At 36.5% G+C, this 19,233-nt stretch overlaps 1 protein-coding gene across 1 annotated transcript in view; it reads right to left on the bottom strand.

The window, feature by feature from the left end:
- Positions 1-3,964: 3,964 nt before the first annotated feature.
- Positions 3,965-19,233, bottom strand: part of DOCK9 (dedicator of cytokinesis 9) — a 110,886-nt gene continuing 95,617 nt past the window's right edge. The window contains exons 46-53 of the mRNA XM_082484944.1: positions 16,015-16,137; positions 15,555-15,668; positions 13,895-14,041; positions 11,711-11,921; positions 9,980-10,170; positions 8,684-8,784; positions 8,354-8,492; positions 3,965-5,198 (exon numbers count right to left, since the gene is read on the bottom strand). Coding sequence (XP_082341070.1) covers positions 5,076-5,198; positions 8,354-8,492; positions 8,684-8,784; positions 9,980-10,170; positions 11,711-11,921; positions 13,895-14,041; positions 15,555-15,668; positions 16,015-16,137 — 1,149 coding nt within the window. The 3' untranslated portion in view covers positions 3,965-5,075. The remainder of the gene's footprint in view (positions 5,199-8,353; positions 8,493-8,683; positions 8,785-9,979; positions 10,171-11,710; positions 11,922-13,894; positions 14,042-15,554; positions 15,669-16,014; positions 16,138-19,233) is intronic.

Genomic DNA, 19,233 nt, shown 5'->3' with positions numbered 1-19,233 from the left:
AGGTTCCTCTAAATACACTGTTTTATTTGAAACCGTTTCATTTAATGTAATACTATTTTTAAAATATTTATAACATTACAGTCAGGTTTAACATTATGTTTACCACGTCCAACCTCAGAACTAACTGCAAAGACCCCCGAGACCACATTACAAGTTGCTGTTGTATATGGAATTGTAGCAACAATTAAATAGCACACACTCAGCATCTTAAAAAGGATTTTGTAGCACATGCATCAGAGAGACCCAGTTTCCTGATTTGCCCGTACACCCCCTCATCTCATCTTGCCTTAAGCCCAACTTGCCGCCTCGTCCCTGTCACTTTATCTCCTCCCCTCTGCAGTACATGCAGTTTTCTTTCCACAGCACACTGCCTACCCGCGGCACGCTATGGAGTATACTATCATCTGGGGAAAGGAAAGCTGTATTTTCACCGGTTTTGAGTTAAACGGATGCTAATTTTTTGGCCACTAATTGCATGCAAAACAGAGCAAGTCATGTTCACATTGCAGCGCTTCCATAAGCAACGCTATCAATTTAAGTCTTATCACCTCTGCCGGTCAATTTTTTTTATCATAGAATGGTTACAATTGGAAGGGACCTTAAAGATCATCTAGTTCCAACCCCCCTGCCACGGGCAGGGACACCGCCCACTAGACACGGTTACTCAAAGCCCCATGTTCAGCCTGGCCTTGAACCAGGGATGGGGCACCCACAGCTTCTCTGGGCAACCTGTTCCAGTGCCTCACCACCCTCAGAGTAAAGATTTTCTTCCTAAATCTAATCTAAATCTCCCCTCTTTCAGTTAAAAACTGTTACCCCTTGTCCTATCACTACAGTCCCTGATAAAGAGTCCCTCCCCACCTTTCTTGCAGGCCCCCTTTAAGTACTGGAAGGCAGCTATAAGGTCTCCCTGGACCCTTCTCTTCTCCAGGCTGAACAACCCCAACTCGCTCAGCCTGTTCTCATGAGAGAGGTGCTCCAGCCCTCTGATCATCTTCGTGTCCCTCCTCTGGACCCACTCTAACAGGTCCATGTCCTTCTTATGTTGGGGGCCCCAGAGCTGGATGCAGTACTCCGGGTGGGGTCTCCCATTAAGCACTTTCATTAAGCACCTCTTTTTGCGTATCTCGCAGCTCACTTAGGGACCAGGTGGTTTCTGACTTGTTTATTTCTGTCTCTTCCCCTCCTGTTCTTGTGACTGCTCTGCGGCAGAGCAGGCAGAAGAACAATCTTTTTATTCTCCTTCCTGCTCTCAGGAGAAGCTTCTTCCTAAACGAGTTGACTTCCGCCGCTTCCATCGTTTCTTCTTCACCCCGACTATTGGGGTGCCTGATAGAGTTGAGGGTTGGGTCCCTGGTTCAGCCAGGGCTGTTTGTATGTCTTCAGATCCAGAGATACTCTCTTCCCCTTGACGGTGCTGAGTAGCGCTCAGCGGGCGTATGCCAGGCCCCAGCACAGGGTGGCAAGTTGTACCTCTGGCATAGCCAGGACACCCTTTTTATAAAACACTTTATCGCACATCAAGATCCTGCAGCTGCTCAGGGATGAAGTCCCAGACCATCAGAGATGACGACCCTTCTAGGAACCTGCCCATGCCTTGCTACTCATAACCATACTGCCCTGGGACATATCCCTACATGATATTCCTAAATAGTCGGTTAACCTTAGGAAAAGATGGAAACATATTCTTCAAACACGCTAATACGAGTATTTTGGCTACCCAAGGATGTTCAAGATACTGAAGAGTTATTGTAAAAAGGGAGACAACATCTACCCCACAGGAAAAGAGGGGGGAGGTGCCATTCTTCATTTCATCCGCCCATTGGTTCTTGCAGGAGAAAAGGGAAAAAGTGTAATTGTTAATTGTCTTCACGAGATGGTTCCTGAAGGGAAGACAGCAATGCAGGGCCCAAACAGCAGATTAGGCTCAAGGTCAATGCTTTTATCATAGTTCTCCCAGGCAAAACACAACCAAGTGTCACACCACACCACAAATGCAAAATTCAAATACAGCCTTTAACAAGCTCTCAAATTCAATGTACAGCAAAAAAACAGGGAGCATGGCTACGATCAGATAAACCAGTGCCAAGAACAAGTAAATCCACATTGTGACCAGCAACTGTTATAAGTTCCTTCTGTATAAGTTCCTTCTGTATAAGTTCCTTCTTAACACGCTGTGGTCAAATTTGTTATCTCAAACCCTTCAAACCCCACACTGTGTGCCAAAAAGGACTGTTGTGGTTTAACTTCACACAGCTGCTCGCTCACTCCCCCACAGCGGGGCAGAGGAGAGAGTCAGAAGTGAGGAAACTTGTGGGTTGAAATAAAGACAGTTTAACATGAAAAAAAAAAAAAAAAAAGAGAGAGAAAGAAAACAAAGAAAAACAAAACCAAGAAAAAAATGATGCAAAAATTTGCTCACCAGTCCCTGAGCAACTGCTGCCCTGGCAAACTTTCTGCATAGTTTTTATTGCTGAGGACAATGTTATATGTCCCTCTGGCCAGTTGGGGTCCCGGCTGTGTTCCCTGTCAAATCCTTTGTGCACCCCCAGCCTGATCGCTGGCGGGGCGGTGTGAAAAGCAGAAAAGACCTTGATGCTGTGCTCAGCAATAGCTAAACCATCCCTATGTTATCAACACTGTTTTCAGCACAAATCCAAAACACAGCCTATAGGAGCTACTGTGAAGAAAATTAACTCTGTCCCAGCCAAAACAGTACAGAGCTCAAGTCTTTATAAATAAAATAACCCATCTTAGATACTTTATTTGCATGTTGCGGAAGTAACAGCAGAAAAGGGAGGCTGGTACAGAATGAATTATTCGGGAGGTAAACCCCAACAATTATAATCTTAGCATATCTAAAACCAAAACAATACATTAGAGGGTGTGTTCTCTCATATTGACGCATCATGTAAGGTTATAAATAAAATGTCTGTAGGTTTCGACCTGAGCATGTGCTAATCATTAACACCTCCCTATATAACCTCACGTCAAAGTTTTGTCAACTCCATTTCACTATTTTTCGTAGGTCAAGTTTCAGCAAGTAAGCACAAGGTTACACATATATTTTTATATATACAAATATATGTAGATACATATTCAGTTATGAATACGAACTACATTTATAGGTTGGTTAGCAGATACAACTCTGTCAAATTGAGGTCTCAGTGCTCAGGTGTTGTACAGCTGTAGGAAACTGTCAGTTCTGCTCCCAGGGCAAAGGGGAAATTAGAACAAGTGGGGTAATTACACAAAGCCACTGTGATGTACACAGTTTCTATTAATACATTCATATAAAAATCTTCCCGAATGGCAAAACAACTTTACAGGATATTTTCTCCTAATAATGAAATACATTTTGAGACTAACTACAGTGATACATAACCAAGTATTACATTTCCACAAACAAACAAGAAAGTGAAAGCATGTAGGGTGGAGGGGGAGAAAGGGGACTGTCTCTTTATCACAGCATTATGGGTCCACTGTCTAGGAGTATTTACCTGTGGTTTTTTTCCCTTTTTTTTTTTTAAGTAAAATAATTTTAAACAAACAGGAATTTTGTTTCAGAAATATAATTGGAAAAATCTTTGATGGGTAATGGCAACTTATAATTTTGATGTTGCACTACAGAAAATGACAGTAAACCTTATATCATAAGGAAAATATTATTTCTACTGTCCTGTGATGAAAACTTTTGAGGACTTCCTAATATTAACTGTATCAGCAAGTAACAACCTTTAGTTACTGTAACATGCTACTTGAGTCAAACATGATGGATCCAAAACTGATGTCTTAACTAATAACCTAAATTCCCATTATTGACAAGCAATATGAAATACACCCTAGAAGTGTCTGCATCTAATCTCATACTTAAGCTGCAAAAAGCCATTTTTTTTTTGATCAAGCTTTCATCTTTACCCAGTCTCAGGGACAAATCTAAAATAAAAACCAGAGCACACAGTGAGAAAAGTAACTACTTTTTTCCTTTTAATATAGATGTAGTACAGAATGTTTAATTACAGCAGGACAGTGGTTCCAGTTAAATAAAATTAAAAACCTTTATTTTCCCCAAATATAAAATTACTAAATTAATGTCTTAAAAGAATAAGAATATGGAAAAAGCTTTAAATTATACCACCATTTACCAGAGTAACCATGATCACCAATTACATACCCCATTGCTTTGGCAAAAAAGTTTTTTTTTAATAACTGCATATAAACCTAACATAGCAAAGACTGTATACATCTTTATATTGCATTTATTTATATACAGGAATAAATGATCTGTAAAGTCTGCATATACTTGGAATGAGCAAATTTTCACAATAAACTGAAAGCAGAAGGATAAGAGCTGGTATGGATATTAAAAAATGCTTAGAAATGTAATACATTTATGTACAGACTGTACGGACTGTATTAACAAACAATATGTACATAACAATTTACTACTATTGATATTTTAGTATAACTCAGTGTTCATTAATACAGACCTTTGGTTGTATTTAGTTGTTTAATAAGATCTAAGCTCACATACCTCCAAAATGCAACAAGGTATAAAATAAAGCACAACAATTTGCCAAATGGTACAAAAACTATTGTCAGTTCCATTAAACCCAAAAAACTAGTGTCTCTGCCTAGCCCCAAAATAGTTCTTGTACTTGGAATCAATCTCTATGTGCCATACACAAAAAGAACACCTGAATGTTACATATCTGCAAAATTACATCCCACAACACTTTTTTTTTGTAATGTGCAATTCATTTTAATAATACTTTCTAACAAACAAGAGAAATTAACTTCAACTTTATAATTTTCCAACACGCACCTCTGCAATGACATTGTGAATGCTTCTAAATGTTACCAGCAACATTAAAAAATATATGTGCGCTCCCTTACTCTAAAAGACTATTACCAGTAACTGCTATTTGCTAAGTGTGCTCAGACATTCATATGAATTATGCAGTTTGCACGTGCCCAACATTTAGCTTCAAAATCATCCTGAGTTTGCACACAATGAAGCAAATCTACATACTTAAAAAAAAAAAAAATGAACATACTTTTCCTTAACAAAACAATCATGCAACTGAAGAAGAACTGGGCATCCCATGAACTGTTGTGCTTGTCGGAGTTCCACTTATGGCGTTGAAAATGTGTAGCGAATTCGGCATAACGCTGGCCTTTTCTTCAACGGGAGTAATCTTAAAACAGAAAACACGTATTTACCAAAATGTTACAAAATGACACAAGCATTTATTAAACAGCTAACCAACTTCATGAAGTGCTGTGTAGCCACTCGGCTTTCTAGTCCTTTCTCAATCGCACAAACTTCTTTTGAGGGATGGTTACTCTTTTCAGCCATCCTCTGTTAGATTTAGGAGGGCAGTAGTTATTTCTCCAACATCAGTTCTCCTAATTTAGGTATTACGCTGATCTCTCTAGGGGAAGCTTGAATAGCTGCTCTCATTTCTCTTGTGAACTTTCACATGGAGTTTCACAAGGACAACAGGCTTGCTTTTTGTCCTTTTTTGCTTGTTCTCTTTCTTTTTTTTTTATTTAGAGGTATGATTTGAGCATTTCTTACCATAAGCTATTGAAGCACCAGAAAGACTTCATTCTTAACAGCTATAAATTTACTGATGCTATGATTAGGAATATTGGGAAAAGGGGAATTATATAAAGATTAGACAAACTAAGAGCAGAAGTAAAGAAAACTAATTACCATCCCATCTGATCATATTGGCAAGCAGCAGAGGAGAAAAAAGAAAAATCTGTTAAGTCTTCTATATTTTTCATAACAAAATTTTAGCAAATGTTTAAAATCCACACTATTATAAGACAGCTGACAGTTTTTTTTTTCAATGACATTATAACAAACATTGTGAGAAGCTCTTTTTTCAAATACAGCAATAGGCAGGCATAGAAAGGTGATATTTTTAAAGATTTAGTGAAGAGCAGCTAAGCCCTTCAGGGGAGTGACCAATCTAACTTTTTTTAAAAAAAAACAAAACCCAACAACCCAACAACATAGCATGTTTTCCTTATTTACAACTAATTACATTTATATAAAAAAACCCACAGTGGTAAGCTAATAGTACACATTACTGCAGTCAGTGCTGTACTTTCATATTCTGTTACAGAATCACAGAATGGTCAGGGTTGGAAGGGACCTCTGGAGATCATCTAGTCCAACCCCCCTGATAGTTCACACTATCTGATAGGTGACAGTTGTTTGCCCCTTCTTCTCTTTGTTTACTTTTAGACAATGTGATTTACTCCTGAAGTTTCAGGCATTACATGCTTTTTCTTATTGTCAGTCTTTGGAAACTCACACACCTGAGCATATTTTAAAAATACATATCTTGCACTGAGTTTGAATTATTTTTTCTTGTGTAGAATCTGTCATTATATCCTTCTACTTTTTTCTACACCAGGGGAATATTAATCTTTCATTTATTATCCTTATCACTAAATTATTTGACCAAAATATTTTCCTCTTTTTTCTGAAGGGATCTTCTGTACAGCTGTCTAATTCTCCCATATACCTTGTTCATATTAATCAGCCGCCCAAACAGCTATCCTCCTTTCTAAAACCCTCCACTGCTTTCTGCTTTTCAATACATCACATTGAAATACAGTCAAACTGTTCCATTTTTGTCAGCTAAACAATCTCTTTTCCTGTTCCAGGGATCTTTCAAAACTATTTTCCTCTACATGCAAATCTGAAAGATACTGTTTTTTATTAAAAACACCCAACACATGGATTCCGACAAAATGGTGTCACCCCCTACAAACCTTCTCTCACAATACTCTCTGTCGTTGGTGGTTAAAAAAGTTCGTTTTGTGGTAAGCTTTTGCCTGTGATAGTATAACAAAAGAATAAGAGAATGAAAATGAAGCCTATGCACTTGGTGTATTCTTTTGCTTCACCGTAATTATATATCATAGCACAGTACCTGAGAAAACCGCATCAGGAAATAACAGAGAGCAAGAAAGTGTGTGAAGTGAACTTCAGACACCTGACACATTTTTGAACAGGAAAAAAATCACCATAAAAGTTTTGGATACTATCTAAGCAAGGGTAGAACAAAGGCAAATCTTTCTTATATAAGCCTATAGGTAAACTGTTATACCAGCAAGCTGACTAGCTTTTTGAGCAAGTATTTCTTGGACAATAAGACAGTATTTTAGAGATGTCAAAAAATAATGAATGGGTAAAGTCATTGTACCTCTAAAGGATGCAATCCTGAAAAAGAGCTGAAAAATTAACACAGTGTTTAAATGTCAGCTAGACCGAATGCCTCAAGTAGGTCTCAAGTTTGATTTTTCCTGTACAATTTGATGTCCGAGTAAAGCCTATAGTATGGTCAAGAGAAATTCATAGCTCCTTTTTGTATCAACTGGTCATCCAGACTAGGATGCATTGGTTCCTAGACTAAGAAAAGTTGCTATTATGGTCATACATTTAAGGAAGTCTCATAGACGTGTATTTGTAGGGTAAAATATTATCAGGAAAGACAGGTATTTCTTGTGGGACAGAACTACAAGTCTTGAGAGTTAAGAACTACGAGCCACTCTATGGCTCTGGGAAAAGATTATACAGTAACAGTAGACGAAAGAAAAGGAACCTGAAGCGATGAATAAAAATGTCAAGAAGGCAGGGATCAAGCATGAATCTTCAGCACTTCCTGTCCTCCTGGAAATAACATCCTTGCCTATGAAGTCAGGAGACATTTCTACCACAGATCCCAGGTGCAAGGTCCTACATCTCACTCCGTGTGAGTTCTATTTTTCCTTTTCCCATAGCTCCAGCTTGTCTGTAGTGGATTCCCTCAAGAAAACATGTTGGAATGCCTCTTGAAAGATGTTTAACTCTATTGCAAAAGTAAATGCCTATACGTCCAACATCTAAAGAAAAAGGGCTAAGTGTGCAGACCAAATCACCCTACAGTTACCAGGAAGTATAGACTAAAATGAACTTTTTGGGTCACTGAATAGAGACCCCTGTAACTACACATCTGAGGTATAAATGACGTATATATTCAGGTCATTAAATTTGTTTAACCTTTACTGTAGTCTTCCTCTCCTACAAAAAAATAACAGGCTGGTGCCAATCAGATTTACTTTCTTAATATGCAAGACTTAATTCTGAAGGTCAAGAAAGCATCTGCAGAAAATTCATAAACAGAAAAAATAATTATGAAGTTCTACAATTCTATGACATGCTTGTACTCTAACAGAAAAAGAAAAGAAATAAACAATCCTTTTGTGTAAAGCATTACATACACTTCCCAGTGGGTTCACATTACAGCTACATTCTGAATGCTAGTATGTATAATTTAATTTCAGCACATACTTGTTCATGCATTATTTCAGAAAGCTCTTTTGCCATTTCTCTGTAGTTGGCCTTCATTTCTTCTTGATATTCCAACTGATCTTCCTTTATAAGTCGTTCATTTACACCGAGAGCATGACCACAAGCTTCAACAAATTGCCTGATAAAATAATAATAAAAAATATCTCAATCAGAAACACAATATCCAAAAGATTAATTCAAAATGCCAACTTAAAATATGTTTTTAATGCAGTCAAGACACTATAAAAGTTAAACAATTTTAAAAAATTCTTATGATAACAAATCTTGGGAAAAAAAGGCGACTTTTTTTTTATTTTCAAAAAAACATACCTAAAAACTTCCTTTAGTAGCTTTACTTTATTGTCTGGATATCTTTTGGTGTTTGTGTCATCTAAGAAAGCTCTTGCATATGCTAATGGACCAGCATTAACCTAAAAAGAACAAGAATTATGAAATAAAGTCAGTTCTCTGACATATTGTCTTAGCAATAACAGGTACTACACACGTTTGTCTGATTTATTTTCCTTAGGAGAACACACTGATTTCAAAAAAGCTGGACTTGGGAAATAAGCAAACTCTTGGAGTTGGAACATAAGAGCAGGAGAGGTCTCTACAGCACTGTGTATAACCTGTACTGACACAAAGAAACCACTTTGATGATATAGCAAAGTAACTGCTGATATTGCTAATTTGTCATCTCTGTTTATGAAATTAGGGTGGGGAAATGAGGAAAATGAGCTAAATCTACCTCTATTTGGTCTGCTTATCTATTGAAAACACTCTTCCAAGATGAAAATTCTGCAATCATTAGCAGAAATTTAATTGCACTATTATGGCAGCTACATCCCTATTATTCTTTTGTATTAACAGTAAGAGCCCCTCCCTTCTCATCCCAAATGTTAGCTTGACAACTTCCTGATTCTGGAACCTTGGTGTTGGTTATTTTTTATTTTTTATTTTCTCTTCAACATGATAACAGTTCATTTCAGATGACTGTGTTTACTGTTGCTTTGATTTGAATCAGTTAAAAATAATAGAGCAACACTTTTGTCATTGCAGTCTTAAGTCCCTTACCATATTGATTTGTACATGCTACAACTGCTTTATGTAACCTATTTTGGTGAATACGATCATTGCTTTATACATTCAGTTCTTGCTTGCCTTAGGCAAAATGAACTGTTGCACAGTGAGATTTTCTACTATTACCCATCTCCTATATTTTGGCACTCCCTCTTCATCTCCATAGGGATCTTACCAAAATACAAAAGCAATAATGACCACGTTGAATCTAATGTGAGCAGAACAACATCAAGGCAAAATATGTTCATTCCTCCGCATATGGGAAAACACTATTTTATGGTAGTCTCAACTTTGAACCAAAACCTGGCGGGGCTCAGATCACTGTAGATTCCAGAGATGAACCTTAATCCTTTCATGTAACTGTCTCAATGTTTATATGAAATACATTTTTCCTATTCTGGAAATAACTGCAAACAGTGAGCATATCTGTAATTTAGGACATTCTTGAATATATGGAATGCAAACTAATGACGATATGCTACTTACATAATCTTTCAGGGACAGAGGCAAGTGAAACAGCTAAATGGCAAAGTACATTGGTCTTACCTGAACACTGACACTTCCTTGTAGCTTCAGCTGCAATTTGATCATATCTACTTCAGCTGAAGAGCAAAGCTGCCTAAGTTCTGCAACTTTTTTACTCATTTCATCAATGGCTACTTCAATTGGGTTTAAATCAGTATGGTGCTGGTACATTACTGGAATGCGCTTTTTCACATATGGGAAACAATGTATAGCTATGGACAGAAACAAGTTTAATACAGTTAGAAAAGGTGTTTTGATAGAATTTTATGCTAAAATCTCACTTTGATGTAATTAGTTGCCCAATTTAACAACACGTTATATAATTAGAAATACTACCAAGTGTACAGGGAAACAAAATATTGCAAGTGTAAATATGCATAGTTTCACATGTATTACAGCAAAGATAGATCATTGTCATTGCTGCTACTAATAATAACCAAGAAATAAACCACTGGAACTTAATTCATATGAGAACCGTGAAAAGAATTGCTTATCATCCACATATCTCAAAGACGAGAAGAATCAAAACCAGCAAAGCTGTATTTTCTATTTCCTCACAAATATTAGCTATGGACAGCTGACATTATAAAGTCATTTAAGTTGTTTTTACCACTACATTAAGACAGTGATACAGAAGCTCACACTTAACAGAGACCAAACACAAAATAGTCTTTTTCTAAGAACAAGAAAAGAGAGACTCCAGGTTCACAGTTCTTGAAGATTCACAATTTCTTTTGGGAAAAAAAACAAACAAACAAACAAACCCAAAATTGAGGATTATCCTTTAAAGAAACCAATCTGAAAACCTAGTTTTGGCTAAAAATATGAAATGTATTTTAGCTGATAGCTATAAAGGACTTTAAGTGAAATGGAAAACCCCATACAGAACAGAATTAGACCATTTGAATTAATGCTTCTAGTCAAAGCGCAACTTGTTATTTGACAAATTCAGATTTACACGTTATACACAAACATTGTCAAACACACTATATTTTCAATTATCTCCCTTAAAAGTATAATAAAATGTTTGGTACCAGTGAACTAAATATCTTTAAAGCTTGAGCCTATGGGTAGATAGATGGGCACTCCCTCTCCCTTCTACAGCTAACAAATGAGAAACGAAATCACAGTGGAAGAGAGGCTGGAAACAAAACCACAAACTGCCCTTCAGGATCTTTTAGAGCTTTTAGCCAAAAGAACCAATGTTGCATTTTACGCATTCATTGACTGAAAGAATGCTGAAAGACCTCATACCCAAACCTGCAACCATAACACCACTGTTCTTCAATGTTTTATAGCAAAGGGAGGTGAGCACAGGGAAGGGGAGGGGTAAAGGGAGAGATGCAGACGCTCCATTATTAAAAAAAAAAAATCCCAAACAAAACCCCTAAAACAAAAGGTAGCTAGAACATAGTAAAATATGAGATTTACTCTTTTTCCAGTACTTAGTGCTTATGAAATCACACAATGGTATGTATATTCTCAGATGGTCATTTTTAAGTGTGTTTGCAGATCACATTTTTGAGTATTACTTTCAAGTATGTACTCAGTTTAAAAGATTATTTTGTCTAACAATATTTTGATATACTTTGCAATCCTTGTCATCTCCAACAGTCATGTGTGAAACTTTCAAAAGGATTTTTTCCTGACAAAACATACAACATATAGAAAAACCTAGTATCAAGAATTAAGTATAAAAACCAAAATAAAACAGCAGTTTTCTTTTAAAGGAAATTTCAGTCCAGTCAGTACCTGTCAAAATAGTCCGTCGCTTACACTGTTCTTCTACTCCTCCTTGTCTTTTACCAGCTTGAGTAAAAGGCATCTCAAACATAAAGCGACGAATGTTATGAGTCCTTTCAAAATCAGTTTTTCTTTCTTGCAACTCTTTTTCTTCAAAGTATGGAATTACATGTGTAACTTGAATGTATGCATATTTCGAATCTAAATCCTTAGGATTTACCTGAAAAGTGACAAAAAACCCAAATAGCTACATTATGAATAAAGTGGATTTAATTGCAGTCACACAACTTTCAGAAATTAAATTTGGTCTCAACCTGTTTATTACGAATCAAAGGAAATGTTAATGCTTCTCTGCATTCAGTTTCTAACTATTAGGAAGACAAGACAGCTACATGCATTACATTGTGTTGTGGTTTTGTTTGCTTGTTTTTTAAATTGATATTTGCTATATGCAGAACTGCAAAGAAAAATGTAATACAGAGTTTTACCCATGCTTAACACTGGAAGGCATAGAAACAGATGACGCAGAAACAAACACTTGTCCTCCATGACAGCTGATACAACAGTAGTTTGGAGACCCAAAACTTCTAATGATATAAAAAAAGTTAATAAAATCCTACATTGTAAATAGTTCAGATATCACCTTAAGAAGGCACACCTCCCAACCTGTCTGTCTCAACTCTGACACCCTAGGAGGATCCCAAAGAATATACCAGTGGGAGCAAGGCAAATTGAAGGCTTCGCTATTCAGTTCATTTTGTTTCTATAACTGGATGAGCCTCATGGAGTGGCAGATCTTTAATTTGGTAAAAGCAGCACCTAGTCTTCAGCACCAATAGATAAGGTCTCCTAAGTCTGTGCCCAACAGGGTCCCTAAATTGCCCCAGTCACGGGATAAAGAGGGCACCTTAAACCTGTGCAACTTTCTAAAAGTTGTTGCCTACCATTTTCGTCTCACATCAAATACTCATATTATCTCTGCCTGTCTCTGAGCCATTTCACCTCAAGAAACTAAATAGAAAAAACAATAATGCAAATACATACATCAAGTCACCAGGCAAGTCCTGGAGCAAACTGGGAACAGAGCTAAGGTCTCCCTGCTGTTATCCATTTTTATTGGAACATGTTGCTTAATTTTTTTAAAATCTAGTGTTTCTTTAAGATTATTATACTGGAACTTAAGTGGTAATTTATGTACTCATCCTGATATAGCTGATAGAAAATGTTCCCTATAAATGCCGACAAACACATGCATTATAATTAATTGTAAAGCATTCAGGAGAGTACACTGGAAGAGCTGGGAAAAACTGAGATTACAAAATAAATCTCTTGCTTTTTGTGGCATGAAATCTAGCCCTTGCATAAGTCCTCCTCTACTTTTAAAATTCCAATATTGAAAAGGCCACCATTGCTGCACTTTCAGGCTGAGAAGCACAGAACTTTGTGACCTTACTGGTAGAATCAAGGAACAGAAGAGACAGGAAATTATAGCAAGAGAAAATCACCATCAAGTCTGAAGCCAAACAAAAGTTAAAAATTGGCTAAGGAATGGAACGAAAGGAATGCAGAGAGGCATCTTGTGCACTATGTGCTCTTCTCAGCGTATGGAATACTGTACCTGTCTTCACCAGTTTTGGAGCCGTCAATTACAAAGGAAAGCACTTCTTACAACAAATCTAGACTTCATCAGATGACTTTGTGTGAACATTTTTTTCTACAATTTAAGTGTTTATAAAATTGAACAGACTCAAGAGACATAGGCAAAAGATAACAAGAACAACCAAGAGCAACTGATACAGAATTGAAATGTTATTTATACATGGTACTTGTCTCAGAGGAGGGGTCTGTTTCTTATTTCAGAAGAAAGTTTGGACTCTGCTCTGGAGGTGCAGAAAAGGGAAAAATTCCAAAGAATGACTGTGCATGAACTGGCAAGAAGTATAGCTAAATATCCAAATTTGTTCCAAGAGACAACTATTTTGAGAGGTAACACTATGAAAATTAAGCTTTTTGGTTGTTCGTAAAGGTAAACTTAACAGTAGGGGATATTTCTCACATGCCCTTCAAATCAGCAGAGTTTTTAGACACAAATGTTTGTGTACCAAATAAGTAAAGGACAGTGATCCCACAGTATTTCCGGTGGACTAATGGAAGCAATATATTAGAATTTTTTAGAGATAACAAAAATCATACTTTGCCGGAATCCTGGATCATTTTGACATTTTCAGATCCAAATTTGTCAGAGTAGAGTTTTTGGAGTCTTTGGGAAATTTCTGAAAGAGGTGTGAGTTTAGGCTCTTTATAGATATATTCCTTTCCATCTTCATCCTCAAAGAATCCCTGTTAAAAAAAAAAGAAGTAATCAAAATCTTGAAAAAGAAAATACATAGGGCAATGATTAAGATGAACATAATGTGTGTGGTTCAAAGCAAATATAAACATTTAACATCAGGATTCAGGCAAACAAATAAAGAGAAATTAAAATCTAAATAAAAAAGGTTTCCTGAGAGAATTAAAAAAAAAAAACAAAAAACAGAAAAAGGTAATTATGTACTACAGAGTGAGTGAAAGATAATGGAAACACACAGTTAAAATTTTAAAGGTTTGTTTTAATTTTATGGTGTGCCAAGCCTTTGAGATAACTTTTTTCACTTTTATTTAAAAGTGAATTCTCAATACTGTTTCACTTGCCAAAACAGAAATCTTTTTGCCCAACAGGAGTATCCGATTTATAAGTGAGTATTTTGGCAACGGATTACATAAAAGTAATCTGAAAAATTTCTTTATGTAGTACTACAAAATTAATTCTGGAAAATAAAATTTAATTTAGGTAAAGATCTTAATTTTATGGTGTACTACATTGGAATATACTTCTTTATTTTTATTATATAAAGCATTTGTTTTAAACCCATAACTAAACGCAACATAGAGTACATGGGAAGTGAAACAGGTCATTGGTTTAAAACAAGCCATGTCTGAGTTCATGATTGAAACCAGAAAATAAATATTTTTGTCATAAACAAAACAGACAAAATAGAAAAGCACCACATATCATGTATAAACACAAGCTAGATTGACAAAAATACCCACATCAAACTAAGGTGAAATGCAGTAGTTTTTACTGCATTGCTTGCTTTGTAAGCAGTCACTGTAATTACCTCAACATCTGTTTCACTGTCTGTAAACTGGTATTGCTATAAAGTTATAAAAGACAACAAATACATGTAAAGTTATACTGCTCAGAGTATTTTACAATTCTCCATGCTCAGCTGAACAACTAGCAACTGGGCTATGCACGTAGAAAGTGTATTGATACTGCGTGATACCATACTGATACATATGCATTCTAGACATGTATTAGAGGACGTGAAGCTGTCCAATACACAGCCAGAACTTTTTTTTTTTGAAGCATGCAATACGGATGCATAGAAAAGAGTGAGCTGTTCTCTAAATGGAACGTAATGTTATTTTTTTAATTGCAATGGCTATTAATGCATATCAATCTAAGAAGCGGCCTTGCAAACCACACTGTAGCACTACAGACATTAAGTCAATACATTGCTAAGAACTGACATTATAGAAAACTTACCGCTGCCTTAAGGTAGTAAATAAAAGAAGAAAAAGAAAAAAAAAAAGCAAAAAATTTACTGAGGAAAATAAGGAATAATTGTATTGGAACTGATAAATGTTTTAAACTAAATTATTGATGGTGTTTACTTATTTCTTACAGACCATATTTCTTGTGCTTTTTATGTCATACTATCAATACAGATGATGAAATAGTATACCTTGTAAAATAAATTCATTTTTCTTATTGCATAGAGCAGACAACTGAAAGTTAAATAATACTCACCTGTCCAAAGAATGCTACCCTAAAATAAGTTCCCAGCAGCCTCTTGCCTGTATGCATAACTTCTGTTACTTTACTGTACGCGCGATGAAGAGTGTCATATAAATGAGCAAGCCTCTAAAAATAAAAGAAAATAATCACTGGGTAAAAGAACGTAGAACTTTCCTATCTTAAAACAACGAATGATTTCCTTGTAGTGAATAACTAAAAATATTGTTTTATTGAACAACAGTAATAGGTTTAGCATTTGTATCAGAATGCCAATATGTGAGATTATTTTTAATTATATTTATTTATATAAAAATATTTTTAATTCTTTAAAATTAAAACAAAAGTTTCAACACATTGATATTTCAGTTACAATTGTAATACTCTTGTTCTGTGAAGTGTGATGTGTCATGCAGTTAGACTAGAAAAATTAGGATATTTTTTCTTGCTCAAAGAATTATGAAGAATTTAGTACCTCAAAATCTCTCCGTTTTTCATAAATGGGAATTATAAGTTTATATATGTCAGCAATGAGTTCATAGCGTTCTGCCTTCCAGAGTCCATCAGCACACTGCTCCAACAATTCCATGAGCACATCCTAGATTTGGATACACATTCGAAAAAGCAAAACACTTGAGTACTCATGAAAAGCACGGCAAATAATTATACCAAAGTTCTTCTCAATGAAAAGGGATATCCTGCCTCAAAACAAAATTATCTATACACAGTAATTTAAATTAGCGTGACAATCAAAAATTGCTAAAAGGAAACAAAACAAAACAAAACAGAATGGTCTGAGCATACACATGTACTCTTTCTATTTACCAGGAACAGCATTTTTCTTTTAGATGCTCCTGACCTCTTATGTCTATAAAAGACACCTGTATGAGAACACAAACTTGTCTTACCTTGTAACATGTTTTTTTCAAAGTGTTGTTTCCCTGTTTTGGTTTTTTTTTTTTTTTTGGTTTTGCACAAAGAGCATTATTTTTAAAAAGCAGCTATACAAATACTTGACTGTAATGGTTCTGAAGGAAACTATCAAATAAATTACATCAACAACAAGACAAAAAGATACAATACCAAAATCTGTACTCAAGGTACAACAGTGGAATTTGGCATACTCGGCCCAGAATGAAAAGCTACATAACAACAGTTAGAGAAGTTGAGAAATCCTGAAGGGTGAAAACAGAGTCACAAGCAAGAAAACACCCTGGCTTTGCTGGGTTTGATCCTAACACTCAGGTAGCAAAAGATAGTTATTTAAGGTTAAATAAGAACTATGCTTACCTGTATGTTAGAATGGATTCATACATTTCACATTAGAGCAGTTACATCATAATTATAAAGTCACTTCCTTCAGTTTGTCATAATTCTTTATTTTCCATGCATTTAATTTCTTCTACTTCAATAACGTAACAAAACTACGATAACGCTATTACTTTGCTCTAGTTTTCACAGATTTAAAATTCTCTGGGTAACTCCATTAACTCAGTTATAACAAACAATTTTACAGATATTATGGAACAGCTTATAGCTCCTGTGACAAAGCTGTCATACACTTGGTCACAACTTCAATGTGACAGAACCACAGTGAAGAAGCCCATTCATATCCATATACATCACAGATCTCAGTCTTCTTCAAACCTGTCTGGAACCCCAAGAACCTCCACGAGAATCCAAGTCAGGGACTGCGAGGTGTCGGAAGTCATTACATGTCTACTTCTTGAGACCTTCTGGTACCACTCTTGCATTGTAGTGGTGAAGCCAGAAGTTGGAAATAACTCCTTTTATTCTTAGAAGGGATCCAATGCTACTCTATTCCCTTGGTATTCCTCTTGGGAGAGGACTAAGACATCATAAAGACATCACCAAGAAAAGCCAACTTTAATACTGAGAGCAAAAAAAGACTGAAAAATTCTACACCTATCCATGTGCTGCAACGGTCCCTAAAACATCTCCTCGTTTCCCCCAGACATTATGGGGTTGTATAGACTCCCCAATATCTCCATCCTCAGCAACCAGGTGGTAAGAACTGAAAGACCAGTGCCAGTGCTGGACCACAAGGGCGGCCCATAAACATGGTTTTATGACAGTCTTATCTCAGACACCAGAGGGCATCCAAATGCAGCAAAGCAGTAAAATTTTGTTTGCACGCAAGAAAAAAACAAAGAACAAAAGCTTCATGTGGGAGAGCTGACAGGAGGGAAGAAAAGAATACAACATTTCTAGGCTGCCTGTCTCAGTGCTTATCCATCCTCGTGGGAAGAGTTTTCTTCCATGTATCCAATCAGAGTTCTTGTAACCTGTAAGAACAGCCTCTTACTCTTCTATTGTGCACCTCTTAGAAGAGTCTGGCGCTTCCCCTAACCACCTCAGTATCTGGACTTTTTCCAGTTTGTTAGCTCCCTTGGCTTTGGGGGGTGGGGTGGGATGGTGGGCAGCACTGGACACAAGATTACTGATGGGGCACAACAACTGTCAAGTAGGAGGAGGAAAACCCACTTCCCTCCACTCCTTGACTCTATGCCCTTTCTGATACAGCCCAGCATGCAGTTGGCCCTTGTTGCCACAAGGCTACACTGCCGATTCTCATCCAAGCTTTTGTCCAGCAGAACTCCCAGGTCTTTCTGCGGAGCTGCTGCCCAGCCAGTCCATACCCAGCCCGTACTGAGACACTGGGTGATTTTTTTCACAGATGCAAGGCTTTGCACTTGTTCACTGTAGAACTTTGAGATGCTTCTGTGTTCTTTCAGTTTAAGGTCCCTCTAAATGGCAGCTCTGCACCATGACATATCAGTCACTCCCCCTCCATTTAGTTTCATCCACAAATTTGATGATATGCTGTATCCCATGACCTAGATCGCTAATGAAGACGTTAAACAATATGTCTGAGTACCCCTGAAGAGCACCAGCCTTCATCACCATACTTAAAGTATTTTGTATGTTTGGGCAAGTACCTATTTTTGTTTTTCATAAAGTGCTTTAATATATTGAATTACACTGCATGTTGATCACTTACAAGGGTTATAATACCATCTGAGCTGTGAAGCTCTTTCATGTACCAATCTGCAAGTTAGAATAATTCCTCTTGTGGAAAGTCATAGCCAACAAGAGACCATAAAAACAAACAGGAAGGTAGAGGTGGACTTAATATCCGTAGTGGTGCTGTACTCTGGCAGAGTTTATTTTGGAAACAAAAAACCAACAAATCTGAATGAAATTGTTTCCAACCTTAATCTGCATGGAATCTGGCACCTGCCATAGACCTGTTAGCCACAGTTCAGATCTCTCTCAGACAGGTTGCTTGCAGCAAAGTCTAGCATGGAAAGGATATCAGGTTTCAGGCTTTTACTTTCCTACTTCTGATACCCAGAAGCTTTTTAGTTCTGCAAGGAGAATTTGACTTGTACTGCTGAATAGGCTGTCTGGGTAAACAACTGTTTTAATGAAACACACAGAGTAACTTTGTTAAAAAACAAACAAACAAACTGTTGTTTTTTTCGATTGGCTAGTTTAGGAAACGAGTCAGAGTAATGCTGGCCTGAGAGAGAATTCTTTTAAAATGAGAATTAAATTGAGAATCTTAAAAAACTCAATTTTTTAAATGAGAAACTACATGAAGTTTTACAACAAATTTCACTTGATTAGGAAGACTTTATATAAACTGGAGAATATAAAAGACGTTTTGCCC

The sequence above is a fragment of the Vanellus vanellus genome, assembly GCF_965231255.1.
Source record: "Vanellus vanellus genome assembly, chromosome: 1".
NCBI lineage: Eukaryota > Metazoa > Chordata > Aves > Charadriiformes > Charadriidae > Vanellus > Vanellus vanellus.
The sequence above is the reverse complement of the archived record's forward strand: the minus strand, read 5'-3'. Positions and strand labels throughout refer to the sequence as shown.